Genomic DNA, 21,444 nt, shown 5'->3' on the forward strand with positions numbered 1-21,444 from the left:
GTTATGACAGTGACTGTTAACACTGCCAAGGCTTGGGGAGTTCTAATACCAAATGCCAGGTATTTATAATAGCAGAACACAATTTTACACTAAAGAGTAATGTCAATCTACTTAATATGTTTTAGCAACTTATTGCTAAAGTGACGTAAGTTTCTGGAGCTTTGACAGGATGCTTTCCATGGAAAAAAATGTTTGTTTACCTTAAGAGTATCTGCAGTGACCGATACAGAACCCTTCTTTGCTTGAAGAGAACAGGTGCTGCATAAACCCTATTTTCATTTCCTGGATGCTGGAAGAAAACAATTTTAATTTGGCATCTAAAGCCACCCAAAGCCCTCTGTTCTGTAACCTTGGCAGGACTATGCCCCTTGGGGTGTATCGCTGGCTGCAGGTGCCAGGGAGAGGACATGCTGGTAACAGCCTACTTAACACAAGATGCACAACAGCTGCTCCGAGTATCAAGACCCTTCTCTCGTTGCTGAACACCAGGCATCCACTGCTCAACACTCTGTCTTGGGCACCTTGTTCTACCTTTACAGTGGATTAAACAATTTAATGAATGCAGCCAAAGAAACGTATTTTTCTGTGCTGCCAGCACAACACCGTACAGCTGTTCCACACCTGATAACGCCTGGCCAGGCCTCTTCCTACAACTGGTCCATTCCTGACAGGAGCCAGCGAGGGTTATCGGCTCTCCGCCTTCCCCTTGGCACCCACACAATCCTCCCTTGCGTGTCCCCCTCCACAGAACACGCGTGGGCTAACGATTCCCGAATCCGTGCGCTTTCCTTTAGAAACTATTTATTTTCCGGGCCCCCGTGGGTCCCCATTTCCCAGAGCGGGCCGCCTCCAGGCCCTGCAGCTCCGACGGTGAAACCGGGCGGGCCGGGCCGGGGGCGGCCGAGAGAGGCAGCCAGGCTCGCCCCCTGCGGCCCCGCCCCGGCGGCGGCCCCGGTGGGGAGGCCGCAAGGCCCAGGCGCGCCCCAACCGCCGCCGCCGCCAGCCGGAAGTGCCTCCTGACGCGCAAGCCCCACCCCCGGTGCGTCACCGCCCCGCCCTTCCGGCCCGGCGCTTCCGGCCTGTCCCCTCCCCGCGCCTCCCGGCGCCGCTTCCCCTCGCGCGAAGCCGCGCACCGCCCCCGTGCGGCGGGCGGCGCGCCCTGCACCCCGCTCGGCGGCTGCCTCTCGGGCCGGGATATCTATGGGGCGACCGGCGATGCGATGAGCCCGGGCGGGAGCCGCACCGGGGCCAGTGCCGTGCACGGGCAGCGGGGGTCCTCCATGGGGGCTCCGCCGCAGTAGGAGCGGCGTCTCCCCGGGGCGCGATCCGCCACCTCCCCTCCCCCTCGGGCCTCCTGAGGAGGATGGCGACGGCGGCCGCCCCGACCCAGCTCGAAGCCGGTGGGTATCGCTGGCGGCGGGGGCTGCCCTCCGCCCCGCCGGCCGCCCCCCCGTTGTAACCGTGTCCCCTTTTCCCCCCCCCGCTCCCTCTCCGCAGAGCTCTACTACCTGATCGCCCGGTTCCTGCAGTCCGGACCCTGCAAGAAATCCGCCCAGGTGAGCGGGGAGCCGGGGGCTCCGCCGGGCCGGGCGGGGCCGGGGGGAGCCGGGGGGCGGCGGGGCCGCTGCGCTGCGGGCTCCGCACTCACGGCCTTTGTGCGTGCGTGTGTGTGTGTGTCCGTGTGTCCGTCTGTCCCCAGGTGCTGGTGGAGGAGCTGGAGGAGCACCAGGTAAGGCGGCTGCCCCGGCGGGACGGGGGAAGCCCTGGGGATGGGGGGGTGTCGGGGGCTGCCCTGCCCCGTCTAATGCAGCCCCACTCCTCCCGGGGCTCCGGGAGCCCCCGAGGGAGGCGCGGGTGCCCCCGCGGCGGGGCCGGGGGCAGCGGCGAGGGGCTCCTCCCCGGGGCGGGCTGGGACAGCCGGGGGCTCCCCTCGCCCGCCCGGGGAGGGGGCGCGGGGCCGGCCGGGGTCTGACGGCCGCCTCCGTCCCCGTCCCTCCTCCCCCTCCTCGTCTGCTTCCCGCAGCTGATCCCCCGGCGCCTGGACTGGCAGGGCAAGGAGCACCGCCGGAGCTTCGAGGACCTGGTGAGCCAAGTTTCACTCCCGACTTCCCCGACAAGTTTCCCCCACCCCCCTCGCCGCCGCCCGGGGCACTGCTCGCCGCGTGTGTCCCCCACCGCCTCGGCCCGGCCCGTTCTCCTTCCCGGGGCCGCGGGCTGCGCCCCGCCGAGGCCGTGGCTGCCGCGGGGGTGCGGAGGGGAGGGGAACCGCGGCCGGGCCGGGTACACACACCGGGGCGGCGGCGGGGGCTGCTTGGTGCTGACTGACTGCGCCGTGCTATTGTGGGGCCGGGAGGGTTATCTGAGGGCACGTACCGGGGCCCAGCCCGGCGAATGGCGCCGCGTCTTACAAGCCAGAAAGCGGCGGGAGGCGATGGAAGGCGGCAGCTGATTGGCTGCGGCGCCGCGGAGGAACTTGCAGGGAGGGCGGGATGAGGAGGGGGGCGCCCCCCCTTCACCCCCCCCACCCCGGCCCTGCGCGCCCCTCGCCGGCCGCCGCTCCTCCGCCGGGGCGGGCAGCTCCCAGCGGCCTGCCGGGCCTCCCCCGCCCGGGGCCGCAGGGCCGCCTCGGCCGGCCTCTGGCACCCGGCGCCCCCCGTGCCCCCTCTCCGGGCGGCGGTTTGACGGCGCCCCCCCATCCCCGCCCCCGGGGCTGCGGGCGGGCGGCCCCGGCAGGGCCTGTGTGTGTGTGTGTGTCCGCCCCCGCGGCGTGGGGACGCGTCTGCGTGGCCAAAGCGCGGCCGTGGGCCGGGGGGGGCGGCGGGAGCGGGTTCCTGCCGCGGGGCGGTGGGGGGGATTTCACGGCGACGTGCTGCCGGGCCCGTCGGCAGCCAGGGCCGGAGGCCTGGCCCAGCGCTCCCCGCCTGTGCGGAGCCCTGCGCCTCTGCCGGGCGGCTGGGCCTGCCTGCCCAGCAAACCAGGGTGCGTGGGGTTTGTTTTAGGAAATGTCATGTTGAGACTATTAAACGCCTATGAAATGTATGGAGTGGCTACTCGCAGATATAAACCGTGTGAATATCTGTCATTGGGAAAGGTCAGCTGCCCGCCGCGCTGCCAAGGGGCCGGCGGCCTGGGGGTGGCCAGTCTCCCAGCCGGGAGATGGGCCCGGCCTTGCTGGCATCCGCCTGAAAGCAGTGAAACTGAAGTGTCATTTCAATTTCTTTCCGAAGGGTGCAAATGGCCTTGTTTCCATTTCTAGCAGCTCTGGGTATTAATGTATGGCGCTGATTTAGCACTTTGCCATTGCAGTGCTGTAGACTTACTAATAGCGTTTCTCATATTGATATACTGTGTGCGTGTGATCATCACTGTCTCCTGACCTGGAAGGAATTGAAAGTGTGTCCTTGCCTTTCCCATCTCGCACAGGGCAATGTTGATCTGGGATTTTGACACGGCTGTTGCTGAAACTGCTCTGTAGCTTGCTCAAGAGTTAGTTTTCCACTTTGGCAATATAGTAGAAGCTCAGATGCAGATGGGAGAGCTCCTAGTGTTGAGAAGAGACATTTGTACCTCCTGGCTTTCCCTTTCCAAAGTGTATTAAGAATTTAAGATGAATGTTATGTTTCATCATACCTCTTGTGGATAATTCTGGGACTGTATATTGAGTGAACAGACACGGAGTAAGTACTGCATTCAATAAATTTTAATGCTGTACGGTCTTTCTAGAGAGCCTGAAATCTAACTATAGGCTGTTGCAGGTTTAGCTTGTGACTGCACCTGGTACCCGAGAGGAATATTAACAGTGGCAGTATGAAGTCTGATTTCAGACATACTGGTTTTGCTTGATCAGTTACATTAGCGTATACAGTTTTTTCCCTTCATTCCATGGGACACAAATAGAAAAGCCTTAAAACTTTTTGTTTGTGTATTGATGGCATTGTTGAAACCATGTACTTTTCTTTAAAATTTGAGAAATGGGAGACAAACCATTGTAAAGTGAGGCTTGGAATTAATGGGATATTTCTTCTTGCAGTATGGTATTGTCAAAAATAAGTACGAGATGGTTTTTTCCTCTGTCTTAAGTTAATCAACAGTAATCAATTCTAATCTAAAAGATTGTCTTTTTATCTAGTATTATTTAACTGTTTATCATTATTTACAGTAAGGAACAAGACTATAAATCATTTACAGAGAGACAGGTTGATGCTAGGTAGAATGGACTGAGCTTCTCCCTTATAATCCTCAGACTGAAGCTTTCACCGTTGAGGATGTTGAAGAAGGCCTTTTTTTCTTCTCATTGCTTAGGGTCTGGTGTATTTGGAATTTGGACCTTTGGTTGCATATGATTGTATATTAACCTAAACTACCCGACTTCAGGGCTAGCTAGATGTCTGAATGTCGTGTTTTGAGCAAAGCTGGGGTTGTGAAGGACACAGATAACTCTGACCTTCATTTTAATTATCTCAGGCACATAAAGAACCAAAAATAAATTATAGGTGCTAGCGATTGGAGATAAAGTTTTTTCTATCCCTTTCTCCTTTTTGAACACTTACAGATAGAAAACCAAATTCAGTTGCAATCTCTGCCTGGTGTTGCAACTACCCTGGTTAGGCAGGCCTGAGGTAATGGGACCCAGTGAGAGTTTACAGACCTGGAGAAGTCCGATATGTATGTTTGTTTGTTTTTCCTCAATAATCTGTTTTGGCAAATCTGACAAAGTATTTCTTGTTTTAATTGCTGATGTTTCAACTTCATTTTCCATTCTCTTTGACTGTTCAGGTTAGTGTTGGTATTTTTCAGAAAATACGCCTATGCTCTTGCCATTGAATACATTGTTACTGCTCTTAGGGCTTTTGGAAATGAGAAAGATATAACAACCCAATTGCCTACTAGGTGGCTTTTATCTAGGGAATGTTTACTCACACTGCAATCGAGCTTTTAGTCAAGATCTGAAAACTCTTTGTTGAGAGTTTTGGGGTTTTTTTTGTTGTTTTATTTGAATGTGGTCTTTAACTTTAAATGTCAGGTGCCACAAGGCAGAAGAGTAATTTAAGATGCACTAATAAAAATTGTACCTACCTAGCAAGCAGAGCCACTCAGAGAATACTAGCTTACGTGCATTTGTGTTCCCTTTGTCTTTTCTGCTTATTTCCACTTTGCAGTACTTTTTATGTGCAACATGTGGCTGCCTGTCTAGGTAATCATCCAGGTGTACTCCAAAGCGGTTTTTACTTTGTTATTGACTGCTGGTGGTCTTGAGAATGAAACGTGTTTGTGAAGGGGAGGGTCCTCGCTTTCCTTATGAAGGCCTGAAGTTATGTCCAACTTGCATGCAATTAGTACTCCGATTTTAAATTAACCATAGCAGTTCAATGTGGAGTCAGCTGTTGTACAGATGAGTCAAGCTGAATCAACTCGGATTATCAGAACAGTCTCCAGCGGACTGCTGTTCAAAATTATCTTTGTTTATTCCTGATAAAGATTACTGGCTCTGGTCTGGTTTTCAAGAATATCTTGATGGGCTGTATCTTCTGGCTCAGCCTGTTCTGGTCTTTGTGCTGAAGATATGTATAATTTCAGGAAAACCAGAAAATCGGCTGTTTTTGGACACTGTGTTCAAGTGGAGAATTTGCATCCGTGAACGGCTGTGCTGGTATGGAACAGCTTAAGGGATTTGGCTTTGAGTTTCTGCCTTGCCCATCTGCATTGATTTAAAACTAGCTATGAGTCTGAGGTGCTGTTATTTATAGATACTGCCAATCCCAGCATTAGCAGAGAAGGGATGTTACGGTTTTGTCACCTCAGGAAAATGTCATCTTGTAGTATGGTAGTTCCAGCCTGTTCTCTCTGGGGAAACCAAGTGGATAATAGCTTTTAAAATTCAGGTATATTTGCATACTGTTGACATCTTCTGCAAGTCCAGTATCTGAGCTTCCTTGTGCTGAGATTCCATATTTGAGGTGTTGAGTAATTTCCTGCTTGCTCAGCTGCCTTTGTCCTCTTGATCTCCTCTTTTTGATACAGTTGTCAATTGATTCTTAACTGATTGTTATTTTGGTAAACGAGAGAAGTGTTGTAGGACTGCCTAGAGGTTAGAAATCTGCTGCTGATGCCCAGCTGCCTGCCTGCCCACAGGGGACTGGGTACGAAAGAGCCTTCAGACATCTGCGTTGCTGCCTGTGTTGCTTCCATTATGCAGCCCTTGTGTCAAGTTTAGTCTGTGCTTTGAAAGCAGTGTCTCACAGGGCTTCCCAAAAGAGATATTTCAGAGCTATCTGGTTCTGATCCCTGAGAAGACAGGCTTCTTATTATAAGTAGTAATCACAAAGAGGTTTTTTGTTTGTTTGTTGAAATCTTCCTTGGAGGAGCAATTGTCAGCAGTTGTACCAGGGGGGTTTATTTGTTTGTTTCAGGGATCACCAAACTTCTTGCCTGTCTTCTTAGCTGTCCAGTGAGGACCTTCACTCACTAGTCTTTGAGACTACATGGCAATGCTTCCAACAACAGGAGTGTAAACAGGTTTAGGGGTATGACTTTCTCCTAGCCTTGACGTGACTTCCCTAATAGTTCTTTACTTACAGCTACTTATCACTGTAGCAACTTATTTGCATACTGGTTCAAGCAGTCATGGCTGTGTTACATTCCCCTATGGTTGTTTACGTAGATCTTTTAAAAAGAATAGATTAATTTTATCCAGTTCTTGAAAGTTTTTAGATCCATAAGACCTGTATGGTTACTGTGTCAGAGAACCCTTCCGTGGTACTGTGGTGTTCTTGTGCTCTTACATTTTAACCTTTATAGGGTCTTTCACATCAGGCAACAAAACAGTTTTCTCTTTACAATTTATCCCAGGGTGCAGAATTTTCTCTCATTTAGCACGGTTTCAGCTCTTCTGCGTTATTTTAACATGTTCTTTTGAAAGCCTTTGTTAAGCATTTTTTTGGCCTGTGTTACTTGTCTCTAATTTTTGAAATATTTTCTAATGTTTTAGAAATATTTTCTAATATATTTGAGGAGGTGATAATATCCTTGCCAGTCTTTAATTTTGTCATATGGGGCTTTGACTAGCACACACTAAGAGATGTGCTATAACTGGTGCTAAGCTTTACCTTTTTCCATACTTCTTTTAATGAAAATCTGATTTGGGAGACTGTTTTTCTCAGCTTTATTTCTGCAGCTTCATGTTTCGGAAAGATACTTAAAATCCATTTACAGCTATCTCATGCAGAGGTGAAAGGAATAATTTTTGTTTCGAGTTCTTTTGGAAACCTGAGAATAGAATTGCTTGTTATGCCCCAGGCAGCAGTTTAAGAATTTTATCTGGAAGTTATTATGGAAAAAAATCTCCAGGATAATTTGCTGCTATTGCTGCTTGCCTATGTAGCTGTTTGGTAAGAACAACAGTGATAATATTCAGATTAAGGGCCACTTGTTTGGGCTGTTCTGGGTTGTAGAAACATGAAAACATGCAGGGAAGGACTTATGGTACAGCCTTTCTTCTGTAGTATGGCATGGTTTGGATTGCAGGTGGCAAATCTGGTGAGTAGGGCCTGTTAATGAAGTGAACGGTCACTTTGATATGTGCCTGGGCTGTGCAATACGCTCCACATCAAATGTCACTTAGAAAAGTTTACAATCTAATAAAACTGTGCACTAAAGTCTGGATGCTTCAGCAGCTTACTTGTGCCGATTTAACTCTGGCTTCATGATGGATTTGCCAACTTTTCTGGTCTGGGCAGCGATCAAGCAGATGTCTGGTATCCTGAGCTGCTTAACGTCTGGATGTCCCAGGCAAATTACCACCAGGCATGTGCAGATAATTGCCACATGCTCCGTGAGTCTGGTGCACGCATCTTTCTTCTTTGAATGTTGTCCGGTCTGCACATGTGTTGATGTTTGCTGTCTTTGCTGTTCTGTATATAACTGCGGCTTAATCTGCAGATCTTTAAGCAGCAAAGTCCCTTTCCGTTTCTGAGTAGGTGCGCTGAGTTAATCAGGACTTGCTTGTTGAATAACTTGTGCTCTGTCTTGACAGTAGGATATTTGCTGCCAGGCTTAATTCGGCACCTCTCTCTAGACATAGAGTAGCGGCAGTACTTCAAAAGCAGTGTGCTCCTGAGTGAAAAGGGAAGTGTTTTGCTGCATTACGCTAGGAGAATGGTTTGGACTTTCTGTGAAATTTTATATTTCCAGAAAGGGTGGTATGGTTTGGATTTGTTCCTACCCTGGAAGTAAAATGTAAAGTTCCGCAGCTTCTGGATTGGTTGCTCTTTTTCTTTTTAATTTTTTAATTTCAAGCTTGATAAATTGCTAGAATTTGCAATTGTTGACTGAGAAGCATGTTAGTAATTACCAGAGATGTAAAAAAGAATTTAATACTTGCATTTTATTAAATTGCAGATTCTCTCTTTGGAATTGCCTTTGTTTCAGATCCTTTGCATCTGAAGGGAGGCTCTGTAGCATTAACACATTTATATTATTTCAGGAATGAGTAAGAACAATAGGCAAATACAGAAGTTCAGATAATCCTTTTATCTCATTTTGAATTCTGTTATGTCACGTAATTTACAATGAAAGACAGTTCATGCTTATACACTGAACCTCACTGGCTGTGCAGTTGGGAATGTACTGATATAATTTTGGAACTCTATGATTTTGGAAAATAAAAAAAGAAATTAGAATGACTGGAGAAACCAGGCAGTGGAAGAGAGCTTTCATGGGGTTATTCCTTGATGCTCACAGTATAAAAAGTCATGGAACGGGACCACGTTAATGCAGTCATCAGGTTCATCTTTCCCACAGAGATACGATTCTTCTGTTTCCATCAAAAGGCCAGAGCTGTTATCTTTAACACGCACTGACTGAAGGGATGTGTGGAGAAGCCCGTCTCTCTTCTGTAAGGGTTTCCATTCAGAGTTTTTAGTTGGGTTTAGTTCAATGATAATTTGTATATGTTATTGGAAAAGCCTTTCCTTTTTTTTTTTTTTTAATTAAAATCTTATTTGTGGGATGGTGTTGATCCTGCTTGTGATACAGGTGATTACATTATACAACACATGACTCACTGTGTTGAGCATTGTAGCACCGCTGCTGTTGCCCAACTGGAATGAACAATTTCCCAATGACATGTAGTAATAATCTGTTTGATGACATAGTTCAGTGAACAATGTTTTGGCAGCAGGTCTGAGTAAAGTACTTACCTTTTCCTCCTTTCTGATGCCTGCCGCTCCCTCAGGTGTGCTGGGGCAGGAGCTGGCCATATCCTTAGGGTCTGGGTAGGCAGGATACCTGGGCCTATCTACTGATGCTGTGAGCTGTTGGAAGTGGTCCTGTTCCTTGCTTTCCACCAGCTCTGACGCTTCTCTGAACCAAAATCAGCTTTGCTAAACCTGGCAGATAAACCTTTTCCTTCTTTTCTTGGGTCAGCATTCCTAGTGCAGGGAACTGAAACAGCTCCCTCCGCGGTAGATGAGCTACCAGAGTGGTTTTAGCCAGACTGGGAAATCGTTCTGGCTCACTGCAGCTGCACAAAAACTTCTACCCCAGCAGGGGGGAGCTGCATGGGTGGTGAGTGCTCACAGCCCTGTCACCAGTATCGGCCTGTGACTGGACACAGTTGAAATGGTCATGTAGGAGAGCGAGGTGTGCACAGGCACACACCTGCTGTTATTTCTTTAGAGTGAGCACTGTTCTGGCCCTTTCCGATCAGCTTTAGTATTATTTGGCATTAGTTTGTGGCTTGGTAAAACAAAAAACCTAGTTTCCGTTGTCAATCACAGGTACTTAAGAGCTGAGTACCTGTTACTACTGATCTTTAAAAAGGACATGGGATGTAGCTATATGTCCTGTGTTGAAGGAGCTAAATAAGCTCCAATGTTGAGTTTTTGCTGCCAGCTAGTAAATACGGTAGAAGTCAGGCAAGTGCAGGACATTCTGGATAATGAGGTAGAATTTATTTGCTATTTGAACAGACTGTTGGAAAAAAACCCATTGTCTCTCCATAGAAAACAGTCTCTGTGTAAAGGGAAAAAAGAAGAATGTTTTCCCCGACATGACAAATTAGGAGCCTACATGTGTGGGTCTTAAAGACGTCTACTCCCAGTGGCTGAAAGCAGGAGACTGGGTATTGCTTTTAGGATAATGTTTAGGGTTATTTGCTTTAGTATGTGTGCTTCTTAGAGTAATATGAGTGTCTGACAAGGATTTTTCAGCTAAAGAAGAGATGTGAAAAGAATGAACTGAAGGGTAAAAAAGGCTTCTTTTTTAGGCAGTACTTTGGTCAGAGTACTGCCCTGGGAGCTGAGTTTCAGGAGGTTTTGTTTGTTGTTAAGGGACATCCTAAATTAAAAGTGTAGCTACCACCACCTAGAATTTTGGGTCTGACTTTTTGAGCACTCCATGTCACTTTAAAAGACATCTTTGGTATAATTAATTTTGAGAGTTTTTTCAGGGGTTTTAGACTTGATTTCAGTAACTTCAACACCTGGATATGAACCACGCAAAGAAGTGCCAGTAGAAGCAAAAATAAAACAGTTTTCATACATCTGCATTGTTTATATGTTTAGGTGGCTGTCAATGCACACATCCCTCCGGATTATCTTCTTAGGATCTGTGAGAGACTTGGACCCCTTTTAGACAAAGAAATCCCACAAAGTGTCCTAGGTGTGCAGACATTGCTAGGTGTCGGGCGCCAGTCTCTACTAAGAGCAGCAAAAGGTAAGATTCTCAATTTAGCTGTGACTGGATTTTATTTTAATGGTCAAAACCCTTTTTGTTTTGATTGATATTGTGGTATCTGTGTGTGTTTGCATGAACCCTGGTTTTATCTCCTATGCTTGTCAGCTTTCTTGTTGTAGTCTTGCTAAAATGTAGTTATTGCTGGCCCTGTTACGTATGTGTTTCTTTGGTTGAAAATGCCACCTTAAGCAGCTCTCGCCTACAGTTGCCTGATCTTGTTGCTTGCTTACTCTACCTCCCCTCCCCAGCATATTGGACTGGTGTTTAAATGATGTGATGAACTAGATTAGAGATTTGATCTGTCTGGAGAATAGCCATTTTTTTGGTATACTTATGCCTGTGTCTAAAATAACCCAACAGTCTATATAATTTTGCTGGGCTATTTTTCAGACTGATTTGTTCCATTTGTTCCATTATTTCATTCCCTGGCTGTGCAGACAGGTGTGTCAGCTTGAAGGGCAGGGTGGCATTTGGGGCAGCATTTAGAGAGTGGGAGAAGGTGAGACTGATTCTTCGGTGATAATTCCTGCTTGTCCTTGTTTAAAGTAATTTGAATGAAAGCCCTCATTCCTTTCATGAATAGAGCACCAGTCCTGTTGCTTTTGAAAAACTGCTCTGCTTGAGATAACGATCCTGAGAGCACAGTTCTGAGTTATAACTAAACAGATCTGAGAGCCATCTGCTATTGAAAAGAGTGATTCCTTCGTTCTCTCCTCGCTCCATGCCCCTGTCACTTCCCTGTAGGAGCCAGAACTTACTTGATCCTGTGATGTGCTGATTCAGAGAGCTAAAATGTTGCAAAATTTGTTATTGCTGTTGTAGTGAATTAAATTAGCTCATGGAAGGATCAGAGTGCTGGACGTGACACAGGCAGCAGGAGCATCACTCTGGGAGAGAAGGAGGGATGGGCGAGCAGGACCTTCCTGTTTCACCGGCAGCTGAGCATTTAATTTACTGCATCCTGTGAAGTCACACTGTGATGCTAACAAGAACGGTAGCATTATGCTACACCTGGAGGGGTGTGCTGTTTGCAAACAGATTTCCTTACGTAAAGTTTTGGGACCGAGTCTTGTTAATTTCAGGTTTGCAGGGAGGCCTGCAGAGAAAGTTCCTTCATTTCACATTGTTTCCATCTTACAAGAAAACAACAACAAAATGTAAAGAGAAAATAAACATTTTTGTGCAGGGAGAGGAAGTTTCTTAGGTGAATGAATTAAGGCGCAGACGCTAGATGAATCACTGAAAGAGGAAGTGATTAATTTTTTTATCCAAATTTTTTGCAAAGACATTTCTACTAGAAATATTTTTGCAAAGAGATTTCTACTAGATTTATGGTGGGGTTTTTTTCCTCTTCAGAAAAAGCTGCTGTGACATTGCAGCATTTGGTGTGTAAACCACACTCGCTAGTATGAAACAGCATAGTTTTTTCAAAGTTGACATACATGCATTTCCACTCCCCTTAGTTGTGTATCAGTATGAAGTTTCCATTTACTGTTAGTATTTATAGCTATTTTGATCTATTTTAGAAAGTGTGAGTGCAGTTTTTAATGTGTGTCATTGTAATACTCTGTGGTACAGTTTGAGTTTTAATCAGAAGGTGCTCTCGGGAGTCTCTGAGTCATATAAGCTTGTGCATTTCATATTCAGAGATCTAAATGGTGATACACAGATCCACCAATCTGTGGCACTGTCCTGTTTCAGTACTTACTCACTGTGGAAGCTCATTTCTCTCCTTCCAGATGGCCAGAAATGGAAGAAGTCCAGGTTTAATTTCTGAGGCGCTCTGAACAGTCTCAGAAAAATCGCTATTGTTCTAGAGAGAAGGCTCTCTGAGGCCAGTTGGCAGCAGATAGCTGGAGAGTCTTTAAAGAAAACAGTCTTCATTTTAGAAACAATGGTTTTTTTGGGGGGTGGGGTGCAGAGGACAATCTGAAAGGAGGGCGTATTGCCACCAATTGCAGGAAAACAGATTTATTGGGGGGAAAAAAGTAACTTCTCCCCCTTTCAGGGAGAAAATGTGTGCATGTATGTGTATTCTCAAATGTACAGTTCATAAGCAGAGGTTCTGTATCTGTTGGGATTGCAGAAGGACTAGAAACACATGAAAGTTCAGTCCTGCCTTATACAAAGTGCACGTACCTTTTTCATTCTCTTTTTCTTTCCGTCAATTTAGACTCCCTCCTCACCAAAATGAAGCAAAAATAAGCTGAAACCTTTACATTCATATTGCTTAGGAAATATAAATCAGAGTAGCAATCTTCAAGTTTTAGTTTTTTAACAAACTAAAAAGACAAATCTTATTTTGGGGTGCTGGGAGTAGTGCTTGATGCTCTTGATACTAAGAAGAATAGGTCAGTTAGACCTGGTTTGGCTGATTGTTTCACTAATCCACTGTTAATCTTGCCGGTACAGACTTCAGACATACGCTATGGAAAGGATCTGCGTTTGCAGCTCTTCACAGAGGCCGGCCTCCCGAACTACCTGTAAATTATGGAAAACCACCAAACGTGGGTGAGTTCTGAAACATGCATAAGGTTTTTTTTTTTTTTATTCTCTGTGCTTTTATTACTGCTCCAGCTGAAAGTTACTCTTATTGACTGAAACACTACTATGGGTTTGCATTAATGGCTTTTTTGACATTTCAGCATGAATTAGTCTAAAAAAGGTTTCTCACTGACAATAGAATAACCCTTTTAGTATTATTCAGGCTTGGATCTCCCATAATGTGCATACACGTGTTAAAACATTGTGGCCACATTGAAAAGCTTTGCATGTCAACCTCCTGTTTGGTGTGCAACACACTGGACTATTTTTTTTATGCTATACCTACATAATCTATACATATGCTTATAAAATTGAATTGGCATGGTCACAGGAGCATGTAGACAATCTTTTCATTCAGGAATCTTAGCCAGAACAAAGCGCCTGGCTCTCAGGGAACTTTTTGGACTCAAGAATTCATTTTAGTTCAATTATAACAAAAACCAGACTGCTTGCAACATTCCTCTCCAAAAAGGAAATAATCACCAAACCAACATTTGTGTTACTTCAGTTTCAGTTGTCCACACAGTTAGATAAAGGACTTGTATAAAACTCCGATATATGCAGGCATTCAACTTATGTATCATCACAGAGCTACTCTGTTCTGCTTAAACTGAAAAGTATTTTCCTTGTATGGTTTGAACTTTACCTGTTTTTATAGCAAACAAAATTTATTCTTGCAGGCATAAATACAAGTCCAGTTGGTCATTACTTGTTTCTCATGAGGGTATTTTATCTGTATTTACCATGTTAGTGTTTGTGCAAATGTACAAACTTTTCCTGGTTTGTTAGGGAATCCATTCACCTATGTTTCTCCCATCCCTTTGGATAAGTTGGGATGGTGATGGCAGTCTTCTGTTTCTACCACGTCTGTTCCTCTGTTTGTGCTTCCGCACTCTCTCATTACTAAAAATTAATTATTGTCAGACACGAAAGTGACAAAGCCTGGGCTGCTTGTGGTTGAAATTGATAGCACGCTTTGCATAAGGTCTGTGGTGGTGTGGCAGCAGTGTGATGGAATAGCAAAATTAATTATAGGACTTCGGTGTAACAAAAAAAATGGCTATTTGCCTGGAACTAGTGCATAGGGAACTAGTGCATTAGTACTTTTCCTGCTTTTGTCAGATAATTTATGAGTCATGCTGTGGACATTAAAAAAAAGAAAACTATTTCCATATATTGGTATGGTTACTTTGGTACATATCTATGAATTTATTCTTTTAGTCTGGTTCTGCAGTTGATTGTTAGCATTTGGGCAGATGGATTGCTAATAGTCTAGATTACAGATTTATTGCACACACGCAACTTTAGTTGTCTTTCTATAAGGACTGCTGAATCAATTCTTTCATAAGAGGAGAATCAGACCATGTTTTTGAACTATATGTATTAATGAATCATACTAGCAGATTGGACTTCAGCATTTGTCATGCTTTCATGACAAAGGTCTGCACTGCTTCCTTGGTGACTATTTAGTGACTTAGAGAACAGAGTGATTTATGGGTTTTGATGCTTTCCTATGAATTGTTTTTTAAAAAATGCAAAGGTGTTATATGGACAATGGTCTTTTATAGCCAGGAATTAATTTTTGTAAGTATTGGTTCCTGGAAGAATACAGTCCTCCTTGGTGTATATACATAAACTACTAGTAAGAGAGGAAAATATGTATAAAGATGAAAAACAGAAATTGACTATACTTAAGCTATATCAGAGGCAGGAGTTTGGTTTTGGGATTCCCCATTGTTGATGCTGAAGTGGAAGTCACAAAATTCTTCTGCGTATTATTTGTGCAAAATAGGTGGTATTTTCTGGTGAGTAGTGACAGCTGCAGATGCAACATATGTGTGTTTGTTTTAAAATACAGGACGAAGAAGTATGCCCAACCTCTTTAATATTATGGTGTAATTGTGTATTCCTGTACTGTGCTGGCTTAGTCAGATTTGAGTTTTCTGGAATTACTTGCCAAAGTAGTTGGGCTGAAGTAATAGACACCCATAATAATGTGAGTACATGAGTGAGATGAAATGATTGTGCAATTGCCTGCACAAACTGGTAAATAAGGTATAGGACTAGCAGCTGAAAGTATTCTTATATGGTTTCCCTTCCACTGAGAAAGATGTAAGCTTGCCACCATAAGTGTGCTTTTCTGCTGCGAGAACGGATTCGCCTGTGTTTGGCCTCCCAGTTTGAAGAGTCGGTAGCTGTTGTGGTTTGCCTTTCCATCTGGTTGGGGTTGGGATCAGACCTTGTGATCTGTGCTCCAGAATAAAAGGTCATGCACAGGGGAACTGGAACAAGAAATTAGTATTACCTTTTCCTAGTATGTTTGTCCAGAGCCAGGAATCTTCTGGGTGCGGAGTCTCTGAGAAAGCACTGACCTGTGGAAGTCGCTCTCAGGAACGTGTTGTTTGTGCTTGTTGAGCCTTGGAGGTCTGTGGTAATCTGCTGGGGGAGGAGAGGAGGGGAAAATGCTGTCATAGCTTTCTGCTGCTGACAGGATAGCGTGGTGAATCCAGTGAGGATGGTCCTTTAGGCCATTTCTTTGCAGGTTTTGCAGCAGTGTTACGTTTAGGACTTCATTTGTGCTCTTCCAGTCAGAAAAATGAAAGATTGGTCATACAGTACCTGAGCAATGGGAGTTACTTGCATATGATAAACCTGCTTTTGAATGCTACTTTGGTTTTGTCAGGACTTTTTTTTTTTTTTTTTTCAGGCAACACAAATCAGGTTAGAAAGAAGGTTGTTTTCCCTCTGGAGTTGATTACTAGATCTATTCTAACCTAAGTATGAAAATCTTTATGGGGGTAGCTGTTGTTAGTGAAAATAACACAAAATTTGGAACCAGAAAGTTCGTAGCATAGTCTCAATGACCAAGCAGTTCAGCTGTATGGAAATTTACAGTCAAGGTGATCCAGCTACCTTCGGCCTGCCAAATAGCAGTGCTCTGGATGAGGCCAGAAATCGATGATGTTTCTCTGCTGTAAATGAGTTCCATGAGGTCAGCAGCTATGAAAGCTGGAACACTTTGTTCTTTCAGTGCTTTTACTGGGTCTAGCTGTCTTTGTGGCTGCACATCCACTCTTTGAGAAGGTATTTTGCATCTGTGAGCCAACTGTGTTTATTTCCCAGTGTTCTTATGAAATCCAGACTTGTGTATCTTCTGCACACTGCAAGCAGTACCCAATCTTCATGCCTGATCGGGCCCTGCAATGAGGTCACAGCTTACTCACCACATGTCCTAGCCATGTAAAATGTTATGTCCTCGTTATGAAGTTACAGTGCTCATTTCAGAGGGTAAAATAGTATGATGTGAAGTCATCACCTTTTTAAAACAACTGTTTGTACCAGTATTCTGTTTTCTGCTTTTGTTTGCAAAAGGTGGAGTGAGGCAAGGGTTTGTAGGGAGAAGAATTCAAGCAGTTTGGAAACTGCTGCAGGTAGGTGACTTTGTCCTTGCTGAAATGTTTTAATTCCTTCTGAAGTTGTGAATTAACATTGAAATTTAATGTCTGATGATTGGTTTTTTAGTTTTTTTTTCACCGATGAGTCACTGTTTCAGGGTTTTGGTTTTATCCTTCAGAGGTGAGCTTTCTTGCAAAGGATTTTATGTTTGTGCTGTTATCTCTAGTAGACTGGGTTGTGATTTAAGAATTAGTGTTGTACAGCATATGTGACTCCTCTGCCCCCTGCGACTGTGCCCGTGCTTGTGCTAAGGGCTGTAATTTTCCTGAAGGTATGATCTTCAAGGACCAAGGACTGTCAGAAAGGAACAGAAAAATGCATGCATTTTACAACATCACCCTCAGTTAGTACTACAGGTTGGTGGTTCAGGGAGACACTGGTGGATGTCTGTAAGCCAGGGCTTTCCCCAGCATGGCAGGAGATGGCTGGGAGTGCTCAGGGTTGCTCCCAGCACAGGCTAAGAGAGAGGAAAGCCACCTCTCACAGCAGCATCACAGGCATCCCTGTGCCTAGGTAAGAGTCACTTCAGCAGCTAGAAGTGAGGAACTTCATCTGAGAAGACGGCCCTTCTGTTTGTGGACAAAACCAACTTAGTTTTCTTAACAAGAAAACTAGATATGCTGCTCACTTTGTGTGTGAAACATCAGTGCAATTCTGAAAGTTTTTCCTGCCAGGGAATAGTGAGGGGGTAGACTTGGCAGCTGTTATGCCCAGTATGGCATGAAGCTAATTAGATAGGTTGCTAAAAGTTTTTAGGGCTACTGTGTTGCTAATCCTCTGTGTGGGAATCAGTTGTGGGGGTTTTTTTTTTGGGGGGGTGGGGTGGGTTGTTTTTAATGCTTTTAGGCCTTATGAGTACAGTAACTTCATTGTACTGAAGAAAGCAAACTTCATGAGGATTTTTGTCATGTGTGGGTAATTCCCTATTTAGATACTGTGTATTAATCTTCTACAAAAAAATATGAGAACTGGAATTTGGGATGATTTTTTTGTTTTGTGAGTGTTCTTTACTTTGCAGTTCCTTTGAAGGCAGTGGTAGTTTATAAAGTGTAGGACAAAAATCCCAATCACAGCTTTATGTGTGTGGCATACGTTTCTGGTGTATACCCTAAGTATTTTTATAATGAGGATCGGATACATTGGATACTTGCTACATTTTGTTCAAAAATGCTGTTGCTTTGATAAAGATGGTACTCCTTATGGCACAACAATAGTTCTGTATTTCTCTGAAACTTGTGATTGAAGCATTTCGTAAGCAGTGCTTTTTTATTTTTTAATTATCCATGGAAGATTGAGGAGTATTGTCCCCATTGTGCAAACAGGGAAACAGACACAGAAAAAAGTGAAATTACTTTCACATCCTCTGAAGCTGAACTGATTGCAAGTCTGGGAATCAACCGGAAAAAGTTAGGTGCCAAGTGCCAAATGCAAGGCTGTATGAGTTAGGAGCCGGACTATTCGTTATACCTTTTAGCGTTTCCTTCATGTGATTTACAACAAATGGCAGTGGTAAATTTTCAGAAGGATTGCACGGGAGCACTGTAGTACACAGAAGGTATTGCGCTTATTGGGAATATTTTGAAATGTGAGTGTATCTTTTTGATTCACACAGGTCTCTGTGCGGTTAAAAAAACGTTGGAAGTAATTTGAAATTGTTTAAAGGCAGATACACTGTTACTATGTATTTAAATGGTTTAAGCATTGAAAGAAAGGCACAGTAGAATTACTATATTGCTAAATGACTCCATCTCTGTGTTGGCGTAACAGTGTCCACAGTGTGGGGGAAGGGGAGCCTTAATATTTTTAAGAACTTAGCTTTTAAGCTGGCATACTTAAATAGTAAATAAAGTAATGTGTAGGTAAACCTGATAGTACCTTGCTACAGCATTTATCAGTATGGGATCTCTATGCCCTCCTATAAGAGGTGGGGGAAAAGGGCTAAAAATTTAATTTTTACTTTGCTAGGGGAGACAGTTTTATTTAATAGTTCCTTTATAATATCAGGTATCAATTGAATAGTAGGTAGATAGTAAATAACTCTGGGTTAGTGTGTTTTGCTTTTTTAGTACAGCTGAATATGTGTTTTTACATGAAAAACAAATATTGACTGAAGGTGAGGTCACACTGGGAGCCTGATGACTTTTGCAAGCATCTACACCTTTTGTGCAAGTTTGGTTTGGTTTTTTTCCTGTCTTATGTAGTGTTTCAGTTGCACTGAGTGATGAAAACTAGTCCAAATTTCAGAGCATAAAACTGAGAAATGAAAGTACTTTCTATAAATCTGGAAACAATTTATTTTACTTGTCTGTTTATCTCACTGCTTGTGTATAAATACTTCAATCTTACACATTTATAGAAGTGTTATGGGTTAGTAACCCTTTGAAACGATGCTTTTTGACTTTGATTTTTTTTTAACATATTCCATTATCTATTTTTGCATTGATAGGCAATGATATGATGATACAGTTAAGAAAATGGGTCAGATTCTTCACTATACTTTTAAACTTAAAAGGCACTAGAGAGCTTCATGCCCCTCCTGTGAAACGCTGCCTACTTCAATGTGCAGTAGACGAGATAAGGGGTTTCTTCAGGGAGCCTGCTATCGCAAGGACTCAACAAAGCCCACCAAGGCAGTGGTGTTAGATCTTTTAAGTGCCATTGAAAACAACTCTTAAAACTTTAAAATCAAAAGTTCAAATGGTATAAATCAGGATAGGTAAAATTCAGTACTCAAAATGATCTCAAATTATGCATCAAATCAAATATTAGAATTAGGATCTTTCTGTATTCTACAGCTATAATGTTCTTCATTTTGTGGTGGGTCCCAGCGAAGGCACATACATGCCTGCTCTGCTTTCCTAGTAGTGGAAAAATTTGTATTTATCAACAGTGAAACTGCTAACTGCTTTTTTTACGTGATGTTTCTGTGCATTTAGATTTCAGGCTGTTCTTGTAGAGGACTATTGGATACAGCAATATGAAATACTTTGTTGCAGTTTTTTCTGGTGTCTGCTTGTTCTTCTGACTGGGGCTTTTTCCACCATTGCCACGTATTTCTTATTCATCAATTACATTGCCACAGAAATGCAATGATGTTGCTGCTGTTGCTTATAATGAGGGACGTTTTGTGATGAACATGTGGAAGACCGTTGACCCTCACATCTGATCTGGAACCCATTCCTAAGAAAGATTTTTATCACAGAGAAAGCTTTTTAAATTATTATCCTCTAAAAATAAATTGGTTGTAATTTATATTAGTAGCATATAATTTCCTTAAAGCAAGTTTTCTAAATCAATATAGAATAAATGTATCTGTTGCCTGTTCATGAATTGGTCATAGGAATAAATTCCAGTTGTGGTGGGGACTTTTAATTTTGCTTTAATTCTTGTTAAGAAAGCAGGTGTGGTATGTAGTGTGGTAGGTATTGAAAGGCTTCATCAGGAGTGGACTTACTTTTTACAAGACTGTACAGAATGTTCTCATAAGGTGGAAGAAGTTCAGATTTATGGGTTATAATAATAAAGTTGTTAACAAACATTATATTTGATTTAATATTTACTTACAGTTCTGGACAAAATTCATGTCTGTCTACTTTTTGTTTTGTTTTTCTTTTCCAGTAAATATAATTTCAGCCAGGCAATTAACAGGATGTGGACGTTTCAGCCACTTATTCCCAACATCCACCTACCAACACATGAAGATGCATAAAAGGATTTTGGGGCATCTGTCATCTGTTTATTGTATAGCCTTTGATCGCAGTGGAAGAAGAATTTTTACAGTAAGTTTAAAAGTTGTACTTTTCTTGGAAAATTGCTTTGCTTCGTTTGATTTCTTTATTTTTTGAGTCCCTCAACAGCCTCTTAGTTACTGGTTGAGATGCAGATACGGCTTCCAGAAAAAGAACGGAAGAACAATCTTGAAATGTATGGAAACCCAATCTCTTTCTATGCAAATTTTCGCTTTTCACTTGACTTGGTATTTTAAAATCACTCACAGCTCCGGTAGGCTGGAACTTAGCCAGCTATTTGCTTCCCCATGTAGAACCTTATAGCAGAGTTGTTCCGGTCCAGAGCTTGCAACTCTCACTTGAAACACGCACTCGTTTTTCTTTGTTTATCATCTTTCTTACTGAATGGCACCTGCAGTATTCTGGGATTTGGAATTAATTTGCGTGCTGTTTGCTGGGATAAATCTTAATGCTTTTTCAAAACCTACATTTTACCTTTGGGTAACCTTGGAAATGCTGGCAATCCTTTCCTTACATTTCAGTAAAAATTTGATGATAATAGAAGACCTCAGTTACTTCATTTGCGATTTACTTCTCTACCAAATTCACTTTCTAGAATCTGTAGTATGCCAGTGAATATATGAATATTATTTGAAGTTTTTCTCCAGAATATATTAACATACATTTCTGTGATACTGCCCTTGCTTTTTGTTGTGCATATTTAAAAAATAACGTTTTTTTCAAAATAACGATGCATCTTTTAACTGTTCATGTTAATCCCTGTCTTGTCTTACCTTTGCCCTTGTCTCTTATCAATGACGTTCAAGAACAGATTACCTGGCTGGCTAATTGATGTCTTTGTGATCTTGGTAACTTCTCCACTCATTATAAATTGGTCAAATAAAGATGCTAAGATAATTACTCTGGGTCATAGTGAGAGCCTTTCTGTTCTTGTTTACACCATAAAGAATTTTTTCTCATG

The 21,444-nt window shown here is 43.6% G+C and overlaps 1 protein-coding gene across 1 annotated transcript in view; it reads left to right on the forward strand.

Moving 5' to 3' along the window:
* Positions 1-1,194: 1,194 nt before the first annotated feature.
* Positions 1,195-21,444, forward strand: part of BRWD3 (bromodomain and WD repeat domain containing 3) — a 58,731-nt gene continuing 38,481 nt past the window's right edge. The window contains exons 1-7 of the mRNA XM_055817837.1: positions 1,195-1,400; positions 1,498-1,556; positions 1,700-1,729; positions 2,024-2,083; positions 10,563-10,713; positions 13,147-13,245; positions 20,353-20,513. Coding sequence (XP_055673812.1) covers positions 1,364-1,400; positions 1,498-1,556; positions 1,700-1,729; positions 2,024-2,083; positions 10,563-10,713; positions 13,147-13,245; positions 20,353-20,513 — 597 coding nt within the window. The 5' untranslated portion in view covers positions 1,195-1,363. The remainder of the gene's footprint in view (positions 1,401-1,497; positions 1,557-1,699; positions 1,730-2,023; positions 2,084-10,562; positions 10,714-13,146; positions 13,246-20,352; positions 20,514-21,444) is intronic.

The sequence above is a fragment of the Falco peregrinus genome, chromosome 13, assembly GCF_023634155.1.
Source record: "Falco peregrinus isolate bFalPer1 chromosome 13, bFalPer1.pri, whole genome shotgun sequence".
NCBI classification, from domain to species: Eukaryota; Metazoa; Chordata; class Aves; order Falconiformes; family Falconidae; genus Falco; species Falco peregrinus.